The sequence below is a fragment of the Camelus ferus genome, chromosome 19 (assembly GCF_009834535.1).
Source record: "Camelus ferus isolate YT-003-E chromosome 19, BCGSAC_Cfer_1.0, whole genome shotgun sequence".
NCBI classification, from domain to species: Eukaryota; Metazoa; Chordata; class Mammalia; order Artiodactyla; family Camelidae; genus Camelus; species Camelus ferus.
In genome coordinates, this window is record NC_045714.1 from 14,827,789 (window position 1) to 14,845,041 (window position 17,253).

A 17,253-nucleotide genomic window follows, 5' to 3' on the forward strand; every position below is an offset into this window, starting at 1 on the left:
AGCATGTTGCCGTCTGAGGCCCCACCCTGTGCTCTCCCCTAGTCAGCCAGAGCCCGCCCTCTGACCTGGCCCTGGCCTCTGAGTCGCCCAACAGCCTGCGAGTCAGCTGGACGCCCCCGAGCAGCCACGTCCTCCACTACCGGCTCACCTACACACTAGCCTCAGGCTCAGGACCAGAGAAATCGGTGGGTCTGGGTAGAGCCCAGAAGCCGATGCCCCCACGGGCCCCCAGGTCCTGGGCCATGGGGGAGACACGTCCCACCCTCTCTGTTGAGGGGCCACCCTCCCATGGCAGGACACACAGACGGGGAGCCGAGATGCCCAAATGAGCAAAGTCGCTCGGGAGGGGCAGCTCGGGTGACCGTGACCACCCCCCAGATCTCTGTTCCAGGACCCAGGAGCCAGGTGACGCTCCCCAACCTGCTGGCAGCCACCAAGTACAGGGTCCTGGTCTCGGCCATCTATAGAGCCGGGGAGAGTGTGGCAGTGTCTGCCATGGGCCGGACAGGTGGGTGGGCACCAAGACCCCAGGCCCCGGCAGACCCCAGCCAGGCCTGAGACCCTGGCAGGCCCCCAGGAGCCCGAACCCACAGGGCCACTCAGCAGGACACATGGGCCTATCTCTCCCCGCACACAGGCCGGCGCTGCAGAGCTTAGGGGAGGAGAGTCAGGGTTTTCACGCAAGACCCTGCCCACAAGTAGAATGCCAACGCCAACCCCAGGGCTGAGGTCACAACGGGCCAACCGGCCGCCCCCGAGGGGCCTCAGCTGCAGCCTGGCCTACAGATGCCCGAAGCTGGGGACAGGCCGGAGTTCCCCTGGATCTGTGTCCAGGAGGAGTGGGGCAGACGCCCAGCCTCAGACTGGCCGCAGTGGAGCCCAGGGCCCTCGGTGTTATAGGTCATCCCTGGGGTCCTGCCACTCATGGGCCAGGACCCAGCTGAGAGGGACCTTGGCTTTTGTTTTGTTGTTCATGCTGGTTTTCCTAGACAATCAGACCCTCAGAGCAGAGGATCCTCACAGGCCGGCGGATCAGCCTGACCGCCCCAGCTTCCCTCTGAGTCTCCTGCGTGTGGTCGCCTAGCTTTGGCTTGAATGCCTCTGGGGATGGGGGCCTCACTACCCAGAGGACAGCTGTCAAGGCTCAGCACCCTTCCTGTCCAAGGGCAGAGCTGCTTCCCGCTCCGAGGGCCCCGGTCCCTGCCCTCACTTGCCCACGAACCTTCCGAGCGCCCAAGTGGTGCCTGCCAGTGGAGCAAGCCAGCTAGCCACGCCAGCCCCAGGGCAGCGGTGCACGGTCGGCACGTCCGCACACCCCGGCATCTCTCTGGCCCTGCCGCGTGGGGCACATCAGGGTGGCTGGTCCTCTCCCGGGGTTCAGTGCCCTGTGGGAGTGCCCCAGCCAGGTGCTGTCTCCCGGGAGTAGAACCTGACACAGCAGGACCCATCTCTGTCCCTTCCCGGTCCCTGAGCTGTGGGACAGCAGGCCTGCAAGTGGGTGCCGACAGGGAACAGCTCCAACCACCTGCAGCCAGAGGCAGGGCGCCCAGCCACAAGGGGCCCCTCCCCAGGTGGAGGCCGAGGCCCCGGTCCACTGACCCTGACTACTGCCCCTCTCAGCAGCCTGCCCAGCCCTCCACCCTGACGGCTCCCTCCCAGGTAGGTCCTGCCCTTTTCGATGGCTGCTCTCCAGCCCCCACCCGTTCCTCCTCCCCCGGGTCCTTGTTGGGGAGGATGGCCTGGGAGAGGGGCTGTGGGGACATGAGAGGGCGGCAGGCAGGTGGGGCTGACACCTTTCCAGGAAGGCCCCTTGAGGTTGGCTGGTGCCTTTATTCCTGCTTCACAGTAGAGGCGACTGGGGCCTGTCCAGGGTCACTTGTCCAAGGTCACAGCCTGGATGTGGAGGGCAGAGGCCACGCTCGGGGCTCCAGATCCAGGGTGGCCTCCGTGAGCCTCTGAGGACCAGGGGCTTGGTGGGGCGAGGGGCGAAGCCTGGGGTCACAGGCCCTCCCCAGAGAGAGGGCTGACGTGTGCGCCCCTGCGCCGTCAGGGAGATTGGCTTGGGGCAAGGGTGGGCTGCAGGGAGGGCGGCCCAGCTCGAGGGCTGCATCTCCCGCGGGACCTCCAGCGAGCAACAGGGCTGCAGCTGCTCAGACCGGGCCTCAGGGCAGGGCCTGCTCGTGGCTGGGCGGCAGGGTAGGTGAGGTCGTCCACTCCTGCCTGCTCAGGGCCTTGGCCGCTGAGCCAGTAACAGGAGATTTCATGTCGCCAAAGTCATGGCCACTTTGACCCGCTAAGTCGCAGTGGGTGCTGGACTTTGCTCTGCTGTGGCTGTGACTTTGCAGGGTTGAGGGGGTCCGGACACTGAGGGTTGTGGGGAGGCCGAGGCCGGGGCAACCTAAGGGGCAGGACGGTGCTGCCTGCGTGTCCTTCCCCAGGTCAGGGTGGAGAGGGTGGGAGACCAGGCCCCTGAGGCCCCTACCGCCCCCCGCCCCGCACCGGAGGGCCCCTCTGCTCCCTCGCATCTTCCTCTTGCTGCTGCTCCCGCTGTCTCCTCTCACCCACACCTGGGCTTTTGCCTCCGGCCCCCCAACTCCCTGTCTCTGACTGTCCCTCGGGACCACCGGCTCCCCCAGGCTTTGACCTGATGGCAGCCTTCGGCCTAGTGGAGAAGGAATACGCCTCCATCCGCGGTCTGGCCATGGAGCCCTCGGCGTTTGGCCCGACCAGGACCTTCACGCTCTTCAAGGACGCTCAGCTGATTCGCCGGGCCAGGTTGGGCGGCGGAGGAGGGGGGGCTGTGACTGGAGCAGCTTGGGAGGGCACCCTCCTGGGGGTTTGTGGGAGAGGGGGCCCCAGGCCCAGCAGCTCCACCCCCAGAGCCAGCCAGGCAGACTCCCCTGGCACAGGGGCTCCAGGAACCTGAGTCCCACAAATGAGTAAATCTCACGTGGGCAGAATGAGGCCACGGGGGTCCTTTTCCCCATGTGGCCCGGGGATTGATCAGACCTGCAGACTTCTGGGCGGGGGCCACCAGCTCTGTCTCTTGTGAGACCTCCTACCTCCCATGTGCTTTAGTTTGATTCCACAAATCTGCGAATAGTCTGAGTCACTGTGCTCACTGACGAACCACCAGAAAGGCTTGTTTGACGACCCCGCATCTAAGAACCATCCCACTTTGTGTACAGAGAGACGTCTTTAATCACAGATTGAAACTTCCACTTGCACAGCATAATTTTTCTCTAAGTTAAGATGTTCGAAGTTGCAAAGGTAAATCACATGCTTTAAAATAGAAATTTGAAAAATGAGAAACATGTATGTTTACAGAGCCCACCCCACACGACTTAGACTCAGGGCGGTTCATGTAGCCGGCTTTCTCCCCACGGACTCGGCGTGACACAGTGTGGCAGGTGTGGCCCAGGCTGGCGTCCTGTTCCTTTGCCAGAGCTTTACTGCGAATGTTCCCCACGATCTGCTCCCGTTCTGATTTCCTTTTAGGCTGGTTTGCAAGGTTTACTTTTTATGCAGGGGCCTAAGGCCTGCCTCTTCCTCGGTTGCCCCTCCTCCCTCCCAAGCCTTAGTCTGGGTTCTTTGCTCGGGTGGGTCGCTCTGATTGCCAGGAACCCTGAGGTTTTGCTTCTGCTGCCTCTGCCCCTGGCCTGGCTCCACCCTCGCAGCAGACCCTGTGCGCTTGTTAAACGCTGCAGAGACTCTCCACAATCGTCCCTCTCCTGTGAGTGGGGGTCTCCCAGGGCCTCACAGTGCTCATGGGTGCTTCCTGTTTGTCCTTGCGGAGTTCACAGCCCCAGAGGTGGGCGCTGACGGTCCTGCAGGTGTGTCACCCAGCACAGGTGTGGTCAACCCCTCCAGGTGTGTCACCCCATCCAGGTGTGTCACCCCGCACAGGAGTACCCCCATCACGATACCTGCCACGAATGCAACCTGGGGCTGCTAAGAGTAGGAGGGTCCCTCCCTGGGTCAGGAAGGCTCCCCAGGAGGTGGCAGAGGGTAGGAGCCACTAGGGAGAGAATGGGGGAGGGGAGGGCACTCGGGTAAAACAGCAACATGTGCCAAGGCCCTGGGGTCTGTTTGCTTAAAAAATTTCAAGATCGCATCTGGGCTGGGTTTTGCAGGCTCTTAATTATCCCAGGAGCAAAGCAGGGAGGCTGTAGGCCTTTAGGAACAATTTTATTGGGTGACTCCAATGACCCGGGGGGCGCATGGCACCAGCACAGACCCCCACCACTCACCCAGTGAGCTGCTCTCGAGGGCTTGTGTGCTCCTGACCCCCGGGAGACAGGCTCAGAGACCTCTGGCTCCAGACCCCTTGACCTGCACCTGCCCCACCCACTGAAGGACAGATTGTCGTGGATGCTGGCTGTGGTGGGACGGCCTCCCGTCCCTCCTGGGGCTCGGGGCTCAGGGCTGCGTGATACCCCAGGGGTCCCAGCAGCCCCGGGAGGGGAGCTCTGACCCTTGTGCTCCCCGTGTTACTCCCGGGGAAGCGGAGGCAGGAGAGGCCCAGCCTGGCCCTGAGGACCCCCTGGGCAGTCCCGAGGGTCCGGCCTCCTCTCGGGCCTGCAGCCGCCCCCCCTGTGCCCCGACAGTGACATCCACCCGGCCGCCCTCCCCCCGGAGCACACGGTGGTCTTCCTCCTGCGCCTGCTCCCCGAGACGCCCCGAGAGGCCTTCGCGCTGTGGCAGGTGGCGGCCGAGGATTTCCAGCCCGTCCTGGGGGTCCTGCTGGATGGTCAGTTGGGAGGGGGGGCAGTGGACCCAGGTTGCCCCAGAAGGCGGGGGCTGCTTCCGCAGCGTGGCCTCTGAGGTTTGGGGCATGTGAGGCTTTGCATGCCCTTTGTGGGGCTGTAACCCCCTCACCCTGTTCCACTCTGGGCAGGCCTGGAAGGGTCCCCCCACCTTCCACCCAGGGGTCTCACATGTTCTTTGCCCCTCCTCAGCTGGCAGAAAGTCGCTGACCTACTTCAACCGTGACCCCAGGGCCACCTTGCAGGAGGTCACCTTCGACCTGCCCGAAGTGAGAAGAATATTCTTTGGGAGCTTCCACAAGGTCCTGGAAGTTCCCAGAAGAACCACAGCACGTCCCTCCCTGGCCTAAGACCCTCTCGGCTCCCACGTTCTGGGACAGACCCCCCCCCAATGGCTCTGCAGGACACAGGCTGCCCCTGTCACCATGGCTTATCCAGAATGATAGAACTTTCCTTGAGAGCCTCTGTCCCTACACTCCACTCTACCCTGGACATCCTCACCTTAATTGGGGTCAGAGAGCATCCACTCCTCTTCCTGGGTCCCTTGAGTCCCTGGGAGGGGCCTGTGGCAGGTGTCATTTGGTCCATTTTACAGAGGGGAAACTGAGGCCCAGCAAGGGGGTCCCACAAGACTTGCGGTGCAGTCAGGATCCTGACCCTAGGCCCCAGGATGGTCATGTCCCTCCTCCCAGCCATGGCCCTGGCCTTGTGGGCACGGAGGGGAGCCTGTCCTGCTGGGGTGGTGGGGGACCTACCGTGGTGTCTCCCAGGTGCATGTGGCCGTGGGCCACTCGAAGGTCAGGCTCTACGTGGACTGCCGGAAGGTGGCTGAGAGGCCCATCGGGGAGGCCGGCAGCCTGCCCGCTGCTGGCTTCGTCACGCTGGGGAGGCTGGCCAAGGCCAGGGGACCCCGGAGCAGCTCGGCCTCGGTGAGCCTGGGCCCCGTCCTGCCGAGCCGAGTCAGCCGGGGGGCCAGGGAGCCCCTTCCACTCACTGTCTGGCTGACCCTGCCCTTTCTCTCTCCGTAGTTCCAGCTCCAGTTGCTGCAGATTGTGTGCAGCGACTCCTGGGCGGAGGAGGACAGGTGCTGCGAGCTCCCAGCTTCGGTAGGTGAGAAAGTGGCCACTGAGGACAAAAAAGTCTGGGGGTATAAGGACCATCCAGGTCATTGCAGCTCTGGGAGAAATCAGGGCAGGCTTCCTGGAGGAGATGGCCCCTGGCCTGGTGCCCAAGCTAGTGTGGCTGGATGGGTATCCTGGGGCCAGGAAGCCCCCAGCTGCAGGAGCGGCCACTGCCATGTACTCAGGGCCACTGACCTTTTCTGTGGGCACAGGTGTGGGCATGAGTCCTCACTGACTCCCCCATGTGCTCACACTGGGCTTGGCCATGCTAGGGGCCTACGAGGGAGTGAGAGAGGGAGTCCTGTCCAGGGCCTGTGCCAGGCAGCCTGGGGGTGAGCACCCAGGGCCAGGTTCCCACCCCTTACCCCAGCCTTCCAGGGGTGGGTTTGGAGATCCCTTGGTCCCCGGTGTCTGTGGATACCCTGGAGCTCAGGGTTGTACAAAAGCCCAGGGGAGGGGTCCATTTAATGGCAGGGGTCTCTTTCTTCCAGAAGGATGGAGAGTCCTGCCCCGCCTTTCCTTCTGCTTGCACCTGTTCCTTGCAGACCCCTGGGCCCCCGGGCCCCCAGGGACCTCCGGTGAGTTCACAGCGCCTGTCCCGGGGTGACCAGGGACTCCTGGCAACATCGGGCAGCTGATAGTGATGAGGGTGGCCCCTTCCCACGTCTCCTGGCCACCTTGTCCACCCTGGCCCACAGCTCCCCTCCTGGCTAACCCCCTCCTTCCCACTGGCCTCCCTCTCCCCAGCCGGGCCCTCTCTGCTGTTTGAGCCCACGTCTCCCCACTGGGAAGGCCCATCAGTCTGCAGCACCGCATCGGTCCTGGGCTGGCCAGGAGTCACAGCCACTCAGGCAGCCTCTGTTCTGGCGCTCTGGGCTGTGGGGCAGGTCCAGACCCTCTGACAACCCTGAGGCTTCCACTGGTGATTGACAGACCTCACCAGAGAGGGGCCAGGGCAGGAACCCAGACCTGCCCAAGCCGGAGCATGTGCCGTGACCAGCCACTGTGGGTAGTGGGGGGACCAGGAAACCCTCACCCCGAACCCCCTGCCTCTTCTCCACCTAAAGGTGGGGGCTGGAGTCCAGGGCATTGCTGGGGGTGCTGATGTGCACCCTGGTCTTGGGCGGGGGTTGCTGGGCTCAGCCCTGCTTGTGCACCTGCAGGGCCTCCCTGGGAGGAACGGAGCCCCAGGAGAGCAGGGCTTCCCAGGGCCCAGGGTAAGTTATGGGGGTCCTGGGGGGCTGGATGCAGGAGTGGGGCCCCACGCAGCCCAACCCCAGGTGGGATGTGGTGCCCCCTGCACGGCCCCACCCTGCGAATCATGTGTGGGCGGGCTGGCCGTGATGGGCATCCTCTGCCTTCGCCCGTTTCTCCGTCCAGCAGCTCCAGCCCCTTTGACAACTGCTGCCACTTTCTTGCTGGACATGCGTCCTCCACCCCCTGCTCTGCTGGGTTGCGTTCTTACTCATTTGTGGGGAGCTGTACGTTTCGTGGAAACATCTGTGCCCTGAGTTGTGGCTGGGTTTGCTGTGTTGCCCTCTGACCTGGTTCACCACGCGTGTCTCCGTGAAGACTTTAAAATCGCCTTCTTTGCTCAATGCGTGGTCTGTTTCTAAGGCTTTTGGCTTTTGCACCATATTATAAAAGGTCTCTCTTAGTCTGAGGGTGTGCACCTCCTTGTGGCTTCTCCTCTTGCTTCTAGAACCTTCAAACACAGCAATGTGGGTTCAGCTAAATTTATTGTGTTTAAGGTGCGGGGGACGACCCCACCCTCCAGCCTCCCCAGACCACCGCCCCGTCACCCGTCCCATTTGCTCACAGCCCCCCCTGCCGATTTCCAATGCAGTCTTCCACGCGGCGCGCTTTCCGCGGACCGCCGGGTCCGCACAGACGGGCCAGGTTCTGCCCGCCCGGCTGTTGTCAGCGTGGGAGGCGGTTCCTGGCGTCCGGCTCCGCCGTCATCTGCCCTAAGTCCTCGTTCTCTCTGTGTATTGTTTCGTGCCCCAGCTTCTTGTTCAATTATCTTACTTGCAATAGTTTTTTATTTTCAGATGGTTTTCTGGGAATTTCCTGGTTCAAATTTACATCACCTGCAAAACATTACTTCACTGTCTCCTTTCTGATTTTTACTACTCCCGTTCACTTTTCTGGTGTTGCTGACACTCCAGAGTCTTGTCAAAGAACCGTGGTCACAGTGGATGTGCTCACCGTGACTTCATGGAAGTGCTCTAGGGCTTGCAGGTGGAGCGTGGTACCGGGAGGCAGACACATTTTCCACTGTCAAGTCCCGATCTTACCTGGTTAGGAGATTCACAAACGCAAGAACGGATATTAGATAAGACTTCTCGCCTCCTCAGCTGCTGGGACGCGACCAAATCTCTTCTCTCCTGGAGCTGTTAGTCTGGTGACTGAGCTCAGGGCCTCCCGGGTGCTGAGCCACTCCTGCTCCAGCAGAAGCCAGCGCGGCCCTCGAGCGCCTCCCGCCGCCGAGCGGGCTGCAGGCTTCCCGTGCTCACGCCTCGCGTAGGGCTTCCACAGGGACAGTCACCGCCAGGAAAGCCTGTCGTTGTCCTCGTAGGATCGGGTTCACCGATATGCTTAATTCACAGCAATTATTTGAAAGCACTTTTTTTCTAACCTGCAAATCAAGCAGTTTGTTTTTAGGTGGTGGTTATTAGGTTTATTTATTTATTTTTAATTTATTTTTTAATGGAGGCACTGGGATTGAACCCAGGACCTCGTGTATGTTAAGCACACGCTCCACCACTGGGCTATACCCTCCCCCTCGAGCAGTTTAAATGGCGTTCGTGTTATCTGTCCCTTAGAAGTTTGGCAGAATGTTCCGGTGTCTATAAATACAGAGCAGGGTCGTACCAGGACCCCTCCCGGGGTGGCCAGCGAGGGTGAAGGCCCCTGGGTGGCCTCGGGCCGAGGGCTGGTAGGGCTTCAACTGGCAGGATCAAAGGAGGGGCTGCAGGAGGGGCCACGTGCCTTCTCAGCCCCAGCCCCACCCCCACCCCACCTCCAGGGAGATCCCGGGCCACCTGGACAGATGGGACCTGAGGGTCCTGGAGGTCAGCAGGGGTCACCAGGCACCCAGGGCCGAACCATCCAGGGACCCATGGTAGGTGTGGCCTACCCCCAGCCCCCTCCCCACTCTTCTCCTGTCCCCTTGCTGCCCAGTCCATCTTCCCCTCCAGGGTCCACCAGGGGTCAAAGGAGAAAAGGGGGACCATGGACTCCCCGGCTTGCAGGTAGTGGGTCAGACCAGGCTCAGGGCACGTGGGCCGTGTGCTCGGGACCCGGGTCTGGGGACAGGGCCTCCTCCTCTGCTTCTGACCTTGGCCCCAGCCTGGCTGGCCACCTCTGTTCTATTCCAGGGCCACCCCGGCCTCCAGGGCACCCCCGGGAAGGTTGGCATCCAGGGACCAAAGGTGGGAGAGGGTCTCGGGACGGAGGCTGTGGGGGTCTTCCTCCTCTGCCCCACACCCGACTCACTCCCTGTCCTGCCCCCGCAGTGGCCTGGCCAGGGGAAGGGAGCGCCGGCCCAGGCGGATTGGGGCCGGGTGGGGTCCCCGCCCGAGGGAGGGGCTGGCCCTGAGATGGGCTGGCCTCTTCTGTTCTCAGAACTAGGCACAAGTGTGTACCCCTCCCAGGTGTGGGTCGTGGGGGTCACCGTGGGAGGGGTGCGCAGGGTACATGCCCCCACCCAGCCTGTCCCTTCCTTTGCCCTCAGGGAATGAGAGGCCTGGAGGGGACATCTGGCCTGCCTGGACCCCCTGGCCCTAGGGTAGGCACTGCCTCCTCTGTGAACCCGCCCGCCCCACCCACATCCCCCAGGGTTCTTTGGGGCTGAACGGAGCACAGCGACCCAGGGCGGCCTCTCTCTCTCGTGGGCTGGGGTCCTCCTGGGCTCTGCTGGGCATGGGAGTGTCCTGTGCACTGGGGCGGGCTGGCGCAGCCCCCGGTCACGCCTGCACCCCGCTTCCCCACGGCAGGAAGGTGCCTGGGCTCCCAGTTGGGCCTGGGCAGGGTGGGCAGGGTAGACAAGTGAGTCTGGCTGCAGGACGTGGCCTGGGCCCCCTTCTCCCTCCAGACACCCACCGGCAGCCTAGGGCCCCACCTGCTGGAGGGCTGTGGGCACTGCCCCCGTTCAGAAGCACCTTGCCTCCAAGGCCTGCGTCCCCGATATGCTGAGCGCAGTCCCTGGGAGCTGCTCTGAGCGGGGGCCCAGGACCAGCAGCCCAGACCCAGAAGAGAACCCTGGGCATTGGCCTCTGGGTACTGGGGGGCTGGGCTGCCCCTCCTGCCAGAGGCCGCCTGGGGCCTGGGGTAGAGCCGGCAGTCAGGACATTTCAGTTCAGAGTCAGCGCCAATGGGTGGGCGGGCGGGGGGAGCCCTGGGCACAGGGTGGGGAGTGCAGGGCCTGCTGGGTGGGTATGGGGCACAGCCTGGGGAGGCTGGGGACAAGCTAAGGGGTCTGCTCTGGGTCCAGGGCTGGGGGTACGTAGAGGGAGGGGGCAAGACTCGTGGGGGCTGCAGCCAAGCCCTACACCCATCTCTGCAGGGTCTCCCGGGCACGGCGGGGGCCAGGGGCAGCAGTGGGGAGCGAGGCCCCCCTGGGGCCGTGGGGCCCACGGTAAGTCTCCCGTCTACCCAGCCAGCCAGCCAGCTGGAAGTGGGGGACAAACGCATGCAGACTTGTCCCCACTGGCCCCTTGGGGACCTCCCATGGCCAGCACCATTGTAAAGCAGGACGGGCAGAAAGCTCAGAGCAGAGAGAGCCCAAGGCTGCCCCCTGCCAGGCCCAGGACAGACAAGGTCCGGGCAGGAGTGGAGCTTGGGCTGGGGGGGGGGGGCTCGGGGGCAGGCCTGGGCCTGCAGGCTGCGGGGAGGGGGCCTGCAGCAGGTGGAGGAAGGCGGGGCCCCGGGGGCAGGGAAGCCGGAACAGGCCTGGCTGGCTCCTTCTGGAAGCAGGAGAGGTGGGTCCTCTGCCCACTGGGGAGTCCCTGGATTAGTTCTGGCATGAGGCCTTCACCCAGCCCAGACAGAGCTGGGCATGAGGTCTGGTAGGGGGCGGCAGTGGGGCCCAGGCATTTCTCCTTTTCTCCCACTCAGGGGCTGCCGGGGCCCAAGGGAGAGCGAGGAGAGAAGGTGAGTGTGGGGTGTCTGGGGCCCAGGCCCAGGGAGGTGTTGACCCCCATGGTGGCTGAGCCATCGCCATGTGGTCCGTCTTCCCTTGCAGGGTGAGCCACAGTCCCTGGCCACCATCTACCAGCTCGTGGGCCAAGCCTGCGAGTCTGCCATCCAGAGTGAGTGGCCCAGCCTCCTCATGGGGACCCCAGAGCCTCCCGTGCCCCCTACCCCTGCCAGCTCCCTCCTCCCTGGCACCTGGTCATGCGCATACCCAGCCTCACGAGGCCATTCTGGGCCATGTGCCAGAGAGTGAGGGAGGGTCTCCCCGCCTCCTGCTGACCACCTTCCCCCACCAGCACACGTGCTGAAGCTCCACGCCCACATCCACGAGGGCGCCAGGCCTCCGGTGCTCGCATAGTGAGGCCCAGCTCCCTGAGGACAGAGGTGCTGGCCCCCTGGGGAGGGGTCTGCGGGGACTGGTGCTCTTCCCCCAGTCCAGGGGCTGGCTGCTCCGTGTGGCCCAAGGCAACCCCTGCACCAGGCCTCCTGCCCTCCCAGGCTCCAGGTGGGGAGACAGGCCCATGAGCCCACACGGAGCCGGAGCTGCCTGGCTTCCTGGGGTCCTCAAAGTGACCCCTTCTCCTGGGAAGCCTGGGCTAGGGAAGCTTCCCCGCCCAGTCTGCCCCTGCCGTCCCTGCTCCGCCCCCCTCCTTGGCTGGGATGACCAGTGACCTTGTCCTGAGTCCATCCGTCTGAGTGGGGCTGCGGTGCTGCTCACAGCTCGGAAGCTGAGGTGGATGGAGAGGCCGATTAGGGGAGACGGGCCTCGTGGCCTTGATGGGGGAGAAAGGAGACAGGTTGGGATGGGACTGTGGCCGGCCGGCCAGGAGGACAGCTCTACATGGAGGGCCAGGATGGGGTGAGGATGGGGGTGGGGGGCAGCAGGGGAGATTCGGGGGCCCCTCTTGCCCTGCCAGGGGCTGTGCCTCTGTGGGGAGAGGGTCCCGGTCCATCAGCGCCCACCAGCGTCCCGCAGATACTGCCTTTGCCAGAACCGCCCCCTCGCTGTGCCCAGGTGCTGTCGTGACGCCCACACAGCCCCCTCTCCTGCCCCCCACCTCCGAGACAATGACTGATGCCTGTTTGAGGCCAGAGACCCCTGTCCCCTAGCTTTCAGCCCCGACCCAAAGGCTGGCCCTAGGAGTTTCAGGACCCACCTTCCCCTGGGATCAGAACAGGGCCCCTGAGAGAGGAAACCTTGGCCACCTGCACCCGTGGGTCCTAGCACACCCCTCCTTCCCCTTGGCTGAGCCTGGAGCCGTTGGTCAGATGGGCTGGGAGTGAGCCTCTGGGACCCCCTGGAGGAATGGGTGAGCCCCGCCTGCAGGAGGAGTGGGGGGGGGGTTGCTCAGTAAGGACAGATGGTGCCGGTTCGGACAAAGCAGCGGGGGTTGGGGCAGCAGTGGGGCGTGTGAGGCTCATGGGCCTCAAGGGAGCCCGGCAGGACTCCAGTTGGGCCCAAGAGGCCGAGCTGGCCCAGTGGGAACCCAGGGAGGCCCTGATCGGGGGTCAGCACAGTAGGGAGGGTGGAGCAGGTGTGCACCACAGCAGACACCTGGCCCAGGCTGGTGTGCGGACCTGGGCAGGAGGCACGAGGGGGCAGTGCCCTGAGGGGACATTTCACGTGGACACGCCTGGGTCTGGTCCACCATGCTGGGCAGGTGCGTCCTGACAATGTCAGCTGTCCACTGCCTCCCCCAGACCTGTCCACCCTTTTCTCCTGACAGGATGGACCCTGTGCTGTCCCAAGTGAGCCCGCACTTCCCCCTGGATCAGGGACACCAAGAGCGGCTGGAGAAACCTGGAGGGGAGGGAGAGGAGACCTTCGCTCTGTGCAGTTTCCAGATAAACCAGAATGCTTGTCACGGGCAGCGGCTGCGCATTCCTGGGCCCCACATCCATTCATCCCTGTCCCAGGCTCCCCGCCCTCGTTGCTCAGGAGCTGCTCTGTCCCGCACAGCCTCCCTGTTACCTTAGGGCTCACCCCCTTCCTGTGAGGCCCCGGGTCGTGCTGCCTGGTCCCTCCAGAGCTCCATCCCTGCTCAGGGGGCCTTGGCCTCTTTGCGTCACCTGGGTAGGGGTGGGCTTTGAGGATGTGCCAGACCCACCCTCAGAGGCTGACGTGACCATCCTGGGCGGCCCCTCCCCTAGCGTCATGGCATCCGGCTCTCCCCCCAGTGCTCAGGCTCACGGGGACCCCCGACCCCCTGGCCCGCCCTCCACCCGCCCACCAGCCCGGTGCCACAGTTGGTGCAGTGACCACTGCCCTTGGCTGGCCTGTCCCCCTGGGAGTCTCGCCAGCTCTGGGCCCTGGGGCGGCACCTGCTGTAGCCAATCCAACGTCGAGTAGTTTTCTAAACACTAGAATTTGGGGCGGGGGCGCCTTCAAACACAGTGGCCAACGAAGGCCCTGAGGTGACTGGTGCAGAGAAGGAACAGAGCGGGGGACCATGGGACGTTCTGGGCAGGGCCTGGCTGGGCCTGACCAGGGAATGGCAGGAGGACGGAGGAAGCCGAGCACAGGCTGGGGACAGGGGCAGCCCGCTGGAGCTTGGGGTGGGCCTGTGATGGGGGGGTCTGGGTTTTGTCCTCAGAGCGACTGGAAGCCCCTGCCTGGGTTCTGAGCAGGGGCTGTTGTGTCCTGGCATCTGTTGAAACAGCCTGTAGAACAGACCACAGGATGCCAGGGAGTGGGACCTCGTCTAGCGTCCACTGAGAGGGAGGTGGCTGGACTGGGGAGACGACGGCTTGGAAGGGGCAGGCGGGGCCAAGCCCTGGCAAGGTGAGGGGACGGCAGGTCCAGGTGCCCTCGATCAGCCAGGCAGTGCAGGGGAGGGGCCGTGTGTGCTGGCGAGTGTGGGGTTCACGTGGCAGACATGTGGGGGCCACCCTCTCAGAGGTGAGTGGATGCTGCGGGGCTGGTGCCCCTGGGAGGGAAACAGGCTGGGGTCATACCAGGACTGAGCCCCGTGCATCTCCAAGGCCAAGCGGGGCCGCTGGGGGTGGCAGCAGGAGGGCATGGACCCTTCTGAGACCCTCTGTCCAGATGCTCCAGCGAGGGGCCGATGAGACAGCGCAGGAGCTGGGAAGTGTCTGGTACAGGCGGCAGGTGACACCTGTCCCAAGAGCCGCCGTTGTGGGAAGGGAGACAGGCAGGAGCGGGCACTGGCTCCCAACGCCCCGCCCAGCAACCCGGCCTGGGGGCTCGGGGGGTTGGAGAGAGACCCCCCCCGGGCCCTGGCCCTTTACAGTCTGACCTGCGTCCTGAGCTGCCTGCACAGCCGTCCACAGGAAGCCCTTACAGGACAGTAAACGTCCCTCCCGAATTTCTCCTCACATGCACACACACGCGTGCATCTCCCTGTGTGTGCACACACGGCCCCACACATCCACACGCACAGCACATCCTGGTGTTGGGAGATGAGTCAACAAGGGGAAAATGAGACAGACGCCCGGCACAACAGGACGCAAGAGAGGGAGGAGGGTGCAGGCTCCTTTGGTCCATTAACTTAAAAATCACAGTATCCTCACGGAGGAAGGATGGAGGGTGAGAACACGAAGCCGAAATGGACAGGTGGGAGGAGACACGGCGGGAAAACAGGAGCGGGTCAAGGAGGCAGGCTCAGTGCTCACGGGCTCAGCCTCCGCCAGGCTGTCGGATAAGGTAGGAGAAGCCCCCGGAGGCTCGGGGGAGGCTAAACATAGAAACGGAAGCCTTGCCTTCGAACAAGGGGCTCCGAGCAGACAGAAACAGTCGACAGAGGGGTCAGAATGTTGAAATGAGAGCTTTTCCAAGGTCAGAGACTTAGAGAAAGATTTAACATCTCCGACTGAAGGGCTCAGAGGGCCAGGTGGGACCGGTTTTTAAAACGAACCCTTAGAGTCACTGATGCGAAACGAGCAAAGTCAATGGGGAGATTCTTTAAAACCTTGTCCACAGAAGAACAAGACCCTCGACATCAGAGGATGGGAGGACATGACCCCAGTGTTGAGGGGAAGAGCTCAAAATTTACACCCGGCAGAACTGCTTCTGAAACAGACGCGGTGGGAATGGGATCTGAGGCCCCAGAAGTCTGAGAAGGCCGGGCACACGGCACCCAGGATCCTCTTAGAAAGGAGGGGGTGTTTTCTGCAGAAAGGGGGAATGATGCTCAGTTCTCTGCAGGGCCGGGGCGGGGGGCGGAGGCAGTGACGGGGGGCCCAGGCCAGAGCCTCTACTGGGGTTCCTGAGGAAAGGCAGGGCTGAGTTGGGGGCAGCCCGGGACTGGCTAGTGGGGGGGTCATTCCAGGAGGCCTTGGGGTGCAGGAGCTGCTCCTCGCTGCCTGGCACCTGGCCCTGGGTGATCAGGACAGGAAATGCGGGCTTGGCATGAGAGTAAGGGAGTCTGGAAGGCCCCCCAGAGGTCGAGGCACCACAAGGAGCAGAAATGAAACATGGTCAACACAGAGAAACAGGAAGGCCCACTGAGACCTGCGTGCAGTGGCTCGGGTCAGAGTGACCGGACAGAGGCCAGCACAGGCGACAGACGGACGTGGTTTAGTTTATTCAGGACAGAACGCGGCGTGGCAGCCAAGGGCGACAGACGGCATCTACAGATGGAGACAAGGTCACGGTGGGTCTGCACCACACCGCGCCCAGGATCGGCAGGGCCATAGGGCTTCCATTCACACCAGGGTCAGAGCCGGGCGGCGCCCACCTCTGGGGGGACATCGGAGCACGGGCTGGCAGGGCTGCTGGCTCTGGGGGGCGGGGACCCAGGCGTCAAACTTAGTGAAACTCACTGATCTGAGGGCCTGACACCAGGCATTCTGTCATCAGTGAATTTTACCTCAATCAGAAGACCCCTGGAAGCAAATATCCCAAAACAGTGCTCGTGGTTAATGTGGTGGGAATATCAGTGCTCTGTGCGCTGGGGGGTTTTCTGACTTGTTTCTGACTCTTAAAAAAAGAAAAATGAAAACAAGAAAGGGGAAGTTCTGGGCTCCCAGTCTCTCCGGATCCAGAAGAGTATCTGAGCTGGGCCCCCCAGGCCCCCCTACAGCTGCCCCACGTCTGAGCTTGCCCCCCCAGTCCCCCTCACAGCTGCCCCACGTCTGAGCTGGGCCCCCCAGACCCCCCCACAGCTGCTCCACATCTGAGCTGGGCCCCCCCAGGCACTCCCACAGCTGCTCCACGTCTGAGCTGGGCCCCCCCAGGCACTCCCACAGCTGCTCCACATCTGAGCTGGGCCCCCCCAGGCCCCCCACAGCTGCCCCACATCTGAGCTGGCCCCCCCAGTCCCCCTCACAGCTGCCCCACATCTGAGCTGGGCCCCCCAGGCCACCCCACAGCTGTCCCACGTCTGAGCTGGGCCCCCCAGGCCCCCCACAGCTGCCCCACGTCTGAGCTGGGCCCCCCCACAGCTGCCCCACAGCTGCCCCACATCTGAGCTGGGCCCCCCAGGCCCCCCCACAGCTGCTCCACATCTGAGCTGGGCCCCCCAGTCACTCCCACAGCTGTCCCACATCTGAGCTGGGCCCCCCCCAGGCCCCCACAGCTGCCCCACAGCTGGCACTGGACCTGCTTACGTAAGCAGGATTGAGGTGCTTACATCTGGAATCTGCGTCCCAGCTGAGTCCTCGGGGGCCCAGTGTCCCGCTACCGCCCAGTCGCTGGGTCCTGGTGAACTGCCCTCCTGGGCTGTCCCCAGCATCCTGTGATTGGGGCCCCAGATGGCCCCCAGGAGGCAGGTGCTGATCACAGCTCAACAGATGGGGCCAGTCCAGCCGTCACAGTCTATGGGGTGAGGACTGCAGCCCCCTAGCCCGTCTCCTCCAACCAGCATTGCCGTCTGGCTGGACATCTGCAGCACCGTTCAGTTAGGCATTTGGTCCGTGCTGGGCTGAGCGTCACTCAATTATTCATTCAATTCTCCCAGGCACTGTCTTGGCAGGAAGACCGAGGACCCCCAGGCTGGGCTCCAACCTGCCAGCCACACCCCTGACCCATGGGTCTGGAGAGGTGGGAGTTTGACCATCATAAGAGGAGTGATTCCTTGAGGGGCATGGAGTGGGGGCACTCTCTCCACCCAGATGTTGCTCCTGGGGGAGGGGCCACATTTTCCTGCCCCACCGCCGCCTCGCGCCTGGAGCCTGAAGGTTCCAAAGAATCGGGAGAGCAGGGGTGGAGC

The 17,253-nt window shown here is 63.7% G+C and overlaps 1 protein-coding gene across 1 annotated transcript in view; it reads left to right on the forward strand.

Annotated features, from left to right (window-relative positions):
• The window catches only part of COL20A1 (collagen type XX alpha 1 chain), a 28,514-nt gene extending 15,562 nt beyond the window's left edge, over nt 1–12,952 (forward strand). Inside the window, exons 19-36 of the mRNA XM_032461570.1 lie at nt 43–185; nt 379–508; nt 1,621–1,659; nt 2,637–2,775; nt 4,608–4,750; nt 4,959–5,068; nt 5,537–5,695; nt 5,795–5,872; nt 6,379–6,465; nt 7,051–7,104; nt 8,916–9,011; nt 9,088–9,141; nt 9,268–9,321; nt 9,624–9,677; nt 10,455–10,526; nt 11,006–11,041; nt 11,133–11,199; nt 12,811–12,952. Of these exons, the coding sequence (XP_032317461.1) occupies nt 43–185; nt 379–508; nt 1,621–1,659; nt 2,637–2,775; nt 4,608–4,750; nt 4,959–5,068; nt 5,537–5,695; nt 5,795–5,872; nt 6,379–6,465; nt 7,051–7,104; nt 8,916–9,011; nt 9,088–9,141; nt 9,268–9,321; nt 9,624–9,677; nt 10,455–10,526; nt 11,006–11,041; nt 11,133–11,199; nt 12,811–12,836 (1,541 nt within the window). The 3' untranslated portion in view covers nt 12,837–12,952. The remainder of the gene's footprint in view (nt 1–42; nt 186–378; nt 509–1,620; nt 1,660–2,636; nt 2,776–4,607; nt 4,751–4,958; nt 5,069–5,536; nt 5,696–5,794; nt 5,873–6,378; nt 6,466–7,050; nt 7,105–8,915; nt 9,012–9,087; nt 9,142–9,267; nt 9,322–9,623; nt 9,678–10,454; nt 10,527–11,005; nt 11,042–11,132; nt 11,200–12,810) is intronic.
• Nucleotides 12,953–17,253: the final 4,301 nt, after the last annotated feature.